Genomic DNA, 8,322 nt, shown 5'->3' with positions numbered 1-8,322 from the left:
GCTGATCTATGGCATCGGCTGGGGCTGCACAGGCAAGGGGATTTTGACTTATGCCTGAACTTGGGTCCACCTGTGAAGGGCCAACATCAGACTGTGTTTCTTTCGTTTTTTTGGATGTTCGGATGGGGTATCTCTTGTTCAGCGGTGAAGTGAAAAGAGTTGATGGAACATCTGCAGTGGAACCTTGTCCTTTTTTGGAGGACTTCTGTTGAATACGAGGTGAAGTTCGAGAGATGCCAGACCTTGTTCGGGTTCTGTGTGTCTTGGCATGTTCTGCAAACTCTTGATGCACATCCGAGATGAAGTTGCACTTAAGACACATAAACTGGCTACAACTGACTTCTGCTGACTCTTTGATAACTGGCTCTGATTCTTTACTACAACTGGCTAGCTGTGCTGCTCCCTTTTCTCCCTCATTTAGTTTTCTAATCTCCTCTAGGATTTTCTGCCTTGACTCCTCGTGGGATCTGTGATGATCTAGCAAAAGCAACTGATCTACAAACTCTTGACCACAATCTAGACATTCAAACCCGCTTTTAGGAAGCTGTTCGCCACATTTCTTTGCTGGTCTACTGCCTTGGCCATGCTCCCGCATGTGTTCACGTAGATGGGCTTGTTTTTTGAAGTAGATGCTACATTCTACACATGTGAAAATCTCTTGGCATAGGTCTCCATCCAGTTGGTGGTCTACTATTTGCCTTTCCTTTAACTTCTCTTCCTGTTCATCTTTAAATCCAGACATCCTTCCCTCATCATCTGTGTTTTTCCTATGCTTCTTTGCTCCTGAGGGTTTGCCCCTACCCCTTCTGCCGCCACCTGTTGGGCGTTGCCAGGTTCCCAGTCCGGAGAAAGGCCTCAGTATAGCCCTCTTTTTCCTTCTGCATTGGATGAAGGTGCAGTGTGCCCAAGGCCCAGGGGGTGGGCTTTCAGGCTCAGAGTCAGCTGGGAAGGTGTATACATCTGACTCCTTGGTATTCGTCTTTTCCTTGCCCCTGTGATTATGCACTTTCAGTTCATCCTGCTCTTCTTTTTGGCATGTCTCTTTTGGTGCAACATCTGGCAAATGGGTCACTTTGTCTTGTTTTACTGCAAGCAAATTATGAAAGAATTTTTTAACAACACAAGGATTTATTACAAATATATATAAATTTGCTTTGAAATATTGAATGTATTTTTTTTTCATACGTTTATGTGAGCTGGTGTCTGTAGTTGTTAGTTCCCTGTTTGAAACATCAGCTCCTTGATTCTCCATCTCCATAGGTCCTGGTGTGATCTTCTCAAGAAATAAGTGCTTGGATTCCTCAGGTTCTTGGCAGGGATCACTGTCAAGTCTGCAAACATAGTGATTAAGGCTGATAATTAGATTTAACCAATTATATATATATCCATCTAACCCCTCTATCTTTAAAAAACTCCAAGTATACACCTTTCCTTACACCTGTATATCAGTTAACTGTCCATTTGTATCTCACCTGTCTTGTGTGAGTCTAGAGGTGGGACTTCCAGGGCTGTGAGCAGCCAGACCATGAGGGTTAGAAAAGTGCTGAAGCTCTTCCTCTGACAAAAACCATCAGAACCCAAACAGGAACATAAACAATGTGCACGTGACTTAACAGAAAGCAATAGACTCACAGTTATATTTTTAGAGCATGACACAGATCCATGGTTGTTGTTCACAGAGACAAATTTCACAATACAAACACAGCCTGAAACTAGCCAAACCATTGCATGTTCATTTTGAGTTTTGTATTGATCAGACACCAATGTATTTTCAATAAAAACATTGTTGAACCAGAGAGACAATTACCGTCCAAGGTTTCTTTTTCAGAGTCTGAGTCCCATGTGAGAGATGAGTTGAAGGCTGGAGACCGTGGGCTTCTCTGAGTTTTCCCACATTGCTCCAGCGTGGGGGAAATGTCCTTTGGATTTTCTGAATTTCCATCACCCTTCTCCATGACATCACTTTGTAATAACCCCCCCTGTGAGTTCAGAGGGTTGAAACAAGTCCAACATTACATAGTTCTGTTTAGGAGAGAAATAAAATGTTGCGATTCTCACATAGTTTTAACCTAATTTTTACAGCATAAGACAAGAAACAGGCACATCATAATAACAGTACTGATAATTATAATTAAAAGGTACTGTACATGATTCTGGCTTTTTTACTAACTTCCGCCAAAATAAGCCACTTAATCAGACCGCCCCCAAACATGCAATATGATTGACAGGCAAAGAGCATTTGTGATTGGCTAAGAAAAAGACGAGCTTCATTTCATGAAGACGAGCTCTTTTTCTGACTCTTTTTTGGTTTACAGAACCTAGAGCAGCTACAGAGACATTTTTTGTGTGTGTGTGTTAAGGAGCTCTTTTCTGGGGCTTTGGCTGTACCAGTAATGTGCAGTTGAGGATGGGGGTTGATGACGACGGTAGTGCCCCTTGGTTGGATATTAGATCTCGAGGCTCACTGGTAGATAGGTCATCCCTAGGCTCCATGGTCCCCTGGCCAACTGGCTTGAGTGCAGTTGCAGTCAACTTCTCCTCTCCTACATTGTGTAGAGTGATTCCATTTCTAGACAAATATTCATGCAACTAAGATCCAATCTATAACCCAACATCTGACACATGTGAGTAAAAGAAAGTTGTTCTGAAACGGTATTAGGTGTTTAGCACAATGTCCCAGAATGTCCATACAATTAAAGTGAATTGGGGATGGACGGTGTCAGGCACCAATGACGTCTATGCATAGCGTCATATTCACTGATAATTCTCTAAAATGTCATTTTTTGCATGTTCAAAAATGTAAAGTCACACCAGGTTTACTATTAGTTCTAATAATTTTACACCTGGCATAAAGATGTGTTTTGGGTGATCTGATCAGAAGTGATCAGCAATAAGGAATGAGCACCTAAGGAATACAGGTGTAAACGGGGTGCAAATCGTATTGTTATCAGATCACAAAAACCACATGCAGTATGGAGGTAGTCAAAAACGCATCATTGCATTTGAGGTGTACACGCCAATACGTTTTGAATGCATCCCAGACATCAGCGATACACCACCCCTCACGTCAATGATCTGCTGCCCTGAAACAAGTCAACTTTGCCGGTTATGCGCGTCTTTAAAATGGAATGACTGTCCGAACAGAACATGTAAATAGGCTAATACAAAAACAAGCATGAGAACGTCACAGAACTTCTTCAGTGTCATCACAGATGAGAAGCATGAACATCTGAATCTCCTATGATACAGATACGCCACTAAAATAACAGAGAATTCTGATCAAAATGTTGTGTTTGTGCTTTGATTACATTTTAATTGCATCTTTAATTGCATCAGGAGACCCTCCCATCGAAATCCGAACACAAGGGGTCACAGGAGACGCATTTAAGAAACCAGATGTAAGGGGCCTGGGTAGCTCAGTGAGTACTGACGTTGACTTTCACCCCTAGAGTCACGAGTTCGAATCCAGGGTGTGCTGAGTGACTCCAGCCAGGTCTCCTAAGCAACCATATTGGCCCGGTTGCTAGGGAGGGTAGAGTCACATGGGGTAACCTCTTCGTGGTCATGATAAGTGGTTCTCGCTCTCAATGGGGCGTGTGGTGAGTTGTGTGTGGATCATGGAGAGTAGCATGAGCCTCCACGTGCTGGGAGTCTCCGCGGTGTCATGCACAACGAGCCACGTGATAAGATGTGCGGATTGACGGTCTCAGAAGTGGAGGCAACTGAGACTTGTCCTCAGCTACCCAGATTGAGTTGGACGCTACCACGAGGACCTACTAATTAGTGGGAATCGGGCATTCCAAATTGGGGAGAAACGGTGATAAAAATGTAAAATATATATAATAATAATAATAATAAAAGAAACCAGATGTAAACAGCGATGTGTCTTGCCTGACCACATGTGATTAGATCTCCCAAGATGCATCTTACCAGGTATAAACGGGGTCATGATAGGAATTATGAATACCGTAATTTCCGGACTATAAGCCGCAACTTTTTTCCCACGCTTTGAACCTCGCGGCTTATACAATGACGCGGCTAATATATGGATTTTTCCCGCTTTCAAATTTTATATATATAAAAAAAAAACATTCTGTGACGTGCTCAGTTTTTTGGCGTGAAGCTTTCATTAGACCAATGAAATTGCCGAACGGGTTAAGGTCAAAACAACTTTTTTGTTTACTGTTTAGATTAAATCGAGCGGCTCAAACTTCCCATCATTCTGATTACGGTAGTAATTTTGTCACCCTCACCATGGCAAAGACATGGAGAAACGCATATGATGCTGCTTTCAAGTTGAAGGCGAGTGATCTGGCTGTTGGAAAAGGAAATAGAGCTGCTGCACGTGAGCTTGGTCTTAATGAGTCGATGATAAGACGTTGGAAACAGCAGCGTGAGGAATTGACTCAGTGCAAAAAGACAATTAAATCTGAGGCTATTCAACTCCGACACCGAAGGAGATGACTTCAGTGGTTTCAGTGCACAGGACGAGGAAGATAGTGACCAATGAATTTCTTGGTAGGCTACTGTTTACTGCAAATGTTTTATTACAAGCCGTGTGTGGCAGCGGGGGCGTGGTCAAGCGCCCGTCCGGGAGAGAAAAGCTGTAAGGGCGCTTACACCTGCGCTAAATTATGTCCAACACCGGTGTCTAATTTCAAGTGCCCTGCTTCACATGTCCTTCTTGGGAAAACTGTCACACGGGCACCAGTGTGACAGTTTTCAGCAGGGCACTTGATGTTCCAGGTAAGGCTTTTAATGGCCACAGCAATGTTTACAATCAATTTTATAAAGTTTCTCAATTCTTATATGTGCCAACACTAGACTGACGTGTGTCACTCTCTCAGCTCTGTGGCTGCTGCCTTTTTATGCCGCTCTCCCCATGCTTACTGAAATTAGACACCGGTGTTAGACATAATTTATCTCAGGTGTAAGCGCCCTTACCGCTTTTCTCTCCCGGACGGGCGCTTGATCCACGCCCCCGTTTCATTAAAGCCTATTTATTTTTGTTACAAGCCTGAGTAAAGTTCATTTGTTTCAATGTACCTGTAGGCACCTGCGGCTTATTTATGTTCAAAATAATATTTTATTTAAAAATCTGTGGGTGCGGCTTATATTCAGGTGCGCTCAATAGTCCGGAAATTACGGTAAGTATGTAGAAATAAGTGGAAGAACAAATGAGATTTGAGAACCGCGGAGGAAAATATTTTCAATAATGATTTCCTTCTGTTCATTAGACAAAGCTGTCAAAGTTTTAGACTTGTGCACTTACTCCAGTTGAATGGACTAATTTTATGATTGTTGTTTTTCTCTCCATGCTGACTATTCACTTTTATTGTATGCAAAAGAGCACCAAGGACATTCCGCTAATTTTCTCCTTTTTTGTTGCATGGGAGAAAAAAAGTAATACGGGTTTAAGACAATAAGAAAGAAAGTAAATTCTGACATAGATAATAACAAAATATTGCAAAAGACACACAAAAAAAGCTTTTAGATTTTTACAAAATGATAACAACCTAAGGTGTTGCATTTTGGGATGCATTGCAAAGTATTCAGTTGTATCCAATCTTTTTGACAGAGAAACCTTCTCTGCAGTGTCACTGTGCCTGACCTACTTTACCAAGCCCCATTTTTGGTTAATTCTGCGATTTCTATGACTACAATAAAGGAGGACGTGCATTGATGGGGAAAACATGACACCATCTCCAGACAATATGAGGCTGTTGTATAGAGTTTAAATGCGTTTATAACTTGCCATGTTAATTCTTTACCATCTGCAAGGCTGTCATTCTCATATCTGTGACCACTGGACAGCTCTAATGAGGATGGAATTGTGGAAAAACTCACGGAAAGAGCCTCTTTGGAATCTTCTGCGTCCAGTCACGCTTCTCTCTCCATGTCCGATATCGATTCTAGTGCGTTCTGTTATTCGCACACTTCAGCGTCGCAGGCTTCTCTCAAGGGCGCAGGGGACAGCCTATGTGTTTAGGAAACGGTGGAGACGTCTTTGCCCACTAAACACCGGACTCCATGTTGTTAGTTTCGGAGGGATGGTGACGTTGATGGGGAGGGGAAAGGAGTTTATGCACCAGCGGCGGTGTAACTCTTTCACAGCAGGATGGTTTTTGAGAACGACACCTGATTATTGCGGTAACGACGACGTGAAAGAAGCCCGCTGAGCGCTGGTGACAGTTTTCGTGCACTTTGAATTATATTCTTAAAAAAACACAACGTATAAATATTTTATATAATATATGTATAAAGTAATTTTATAAATAAATTAACAGTAAAATAATAAAAAATGCGACAAAGTAAAAAAAATGCACTTATCTATAAAACTTAGAACTAAAGTTGAAAAATTGAAATGGCAAAATACAAAATAAATAGGCCCGTTTCATATAAACTCAGCAAAAAAAAAAGAAACATACTCTCAATTTCAACTGCTTTTATTTTCAGCAAAATTAAAACGGGGGGGGCATATGAAGGGTGCAAGTTCCCGGACATTTCTGGGGGAATGGCCAGGGCTGGACTTGTAATCTGGCATACCGGGCATTTTTCCGGTGGGCCGATGCATTTTTGGGCCGATCAAGGGCGGAATGACCATCGGGAGTACCGGGCATTTTCCCGGTGGGCCGACACAATTTTGGGCCGATCAGGGGCGGAATGTCCATCGGGGTACCGAGCGGGCTGGTGGTTCAATGTGCCGAATGGGCTGCGATAAGCAACAATTAGCCGCCGCGTTATGCAGAATGGACAACAAAACGGCCCTGCAATATAAAGAAAAGGGCAGCGAACCCCCCCCAATCTCAACAGTTGGGCCAGTTGCCATGTAAAATCCCAGGCCGATTTCTCTTCCCAGTCCAGCCCTGAGAATGGCCCTAGCCCTCACCCTTCAATCAAACAGGTCCCAGATGTGCTCAATGGATTCACGTTGGATCATAATATTTTTTTTTTTGGAGTAAGAAATGTGATATTAGGGCAAAAAAAACAGATTCTTGATAATAATATTTGTATTGTTTTCCTGTAAAAATATCTAAAAATCCTTAAAGAGCAACATGCAGGTTGGACACCCCTATATAGCATAGTGTATGTTGATGATAAAACAACTAGATTTTCTGAACTGGAGTAATATATATTTAGCCATTAACGATATTTTGAGATAAATTGTGATAAAATAACTTCCGCGTCTATAAAGCACTAACCGGAAGTGACGATGGGCGAGGGAGTCTGGTCAAGTTCAAGCTCAGGTTACAATGGATGCGAATGAAGAAACCGAGTTCTCCGGTGTGGACGAACAAGCCTATGATGGCCCACAGGCCTATAATTATGAGCAAATTAAGAGTTAAAATAATTAAAAGTAAGACTTACTCTGCTAAGACCTAGGGCTGGGACGGTTACCGCATTACGCAATACCGCGGTCACGTGACTCCAACCGCGGGTCTGAGCTTGTCACCGTCGTCACCGCAAAACATTGGCCTGCACATGTGTGCACGTTGTGTCTAATGACATGGATTCATTGATTCTAATGATATGGATTATGTCTAATGATACATGGATTCAAGGTTTTCTAAACAAAACTTATCAAAATATGGAGCAAATCCGACCTTTCGCGAGTTGGGGAGCGCAATGTTCCATGACACATAATAACATCCCATTTGTATTAGAGATGCGCGGATGGGCTATTATTATTTAATCCGCAACCGCATCACAAAACTCATCTGTCCGCACCAACGTTTTTTGATACATTTTCAAAACCGCATCCGCGGCGCTGACTGTTTTAAGGTCTGAGCGATGCAAGGCGCTGCTGCCGCGAGGCTAGAAAGCTCTTGGCTGTTCTAGAAAGGAGACTGATCCAATGCAGCAAAGATATTTTAAAGGCTAAAGTCCCTAGTAGGCTATAGCCTATTGGCTATGTTGTATCCCCAGAATATCAGCAGTGAAGTCCGTTTCCGATTGGCGCACAGGGATAAAAATAAATAAATAAATAGTAACGCACATCGGCAAACCTGACTACTAGGCTACTGTAGCCTAAAATTTTATCATTTTGTTTCGAATTTTGTTTAAAATGCATTTTAAGATTTCTATTTATTTCTCATGTCTGTGAGGCAGTAGGCCTAGCCGCCGAGTTTCGGTTCATTTATGAGAGAGCTCACGCGCAAGAGATCGCATCGGCGCTTCCACGTCCTGCTGCTGATTATATGTCTGCTATATTTGCTTCTTATTTATTAATTCCAGGCAATTAGTTAATGAAACAGTGATTAAAATTAAGATACAATTTATACAAAACGAAATTTTAAAGTTAAAGAAAGGCTTTCTACAAAA

At 42.1% G+C, this 8,322-nt stretch overlaps 1 protein-coding gene across 1 annotated transcript; it reads right to left on the bottom strand.

Moving 5' to 3' along the window:
* Nucleotides 1–6: 6 nt before the first annotated feature.
* LOC127648169 (paternally-expressed gene 3 protein-like) lies at nucleotides 7–2,472 on the bottom strand. Its single transcript, XM_052132754.1, has 6 exons — nucleotides 2,389–2,472; nucleotides 1,808–1,979; nucleotides 1,473–1,557; nucleotides 1,186–1,331; nucleotides 71–1,086; nucleotides 7–24 (listed from the first exon to the last, which is right to left on the bottom strand). Exons 2-6 carry the CDS (start codon nucleotides 1,953–1,955, stop codon nucleotides 7–9), a joined length of 1,413 nt encoding a protein of 470 aa, XP_051988714.1. The 5' UTR covers nucleotides 1,956–1,979; nucleotides 2,389–2,472.
* Between the last annotated feature and the right edge of the window lie 5,850 nt (nucleotides 2,473–8,322).

Source organism: Xyrauchen texanus, chromosome 8, assembly GCF_025860055.1.
Source record: "Xyrauchen texanus isolate HMW12.3.18 chromosome 8, RBS_HiC_50CHRs, whole genome shotgun sequence".
In the NCBI taxonomy this organism is placed as follows: domain Eukaryota; kingdom Metazoa; phylum Chordata; class Actinopteri; order Cypriniformes; family Catostomidae; genus Xyrauchen; species Xyrauchen texanus.
The sequence above is the reverse complement of the archived record's forward strand: the minus strand, read 5'-3'. Positions and strand labels throughout refer to the sequence as shown.

Excerpts from the sequence above, each read along its gene's own strand:
- LOC127648169 (XM_052132754.1), bottom strand. The coding sequence starts at position 1,955 with ATGGAGAAGGGTGATGGAAATTCAGAAAATCCAAAGGACATTTCCCCC. Across the intron at positions 1,558-1,807 it reads TGAAAAAGAAACCTTGGACG|AGGAAGAGCTTCAGCACTTT; the intron begins GTAATTGTCTCT and ends GGTTTTTGTCAG. Across the intron at positions 1,087-1,185 it reads AGACACCAGCTCACATAAAC|TAAAACAAGACAAAGTGACC; the intron begins GTATGAAAAAAA and ends ATTTGCTTGCAG.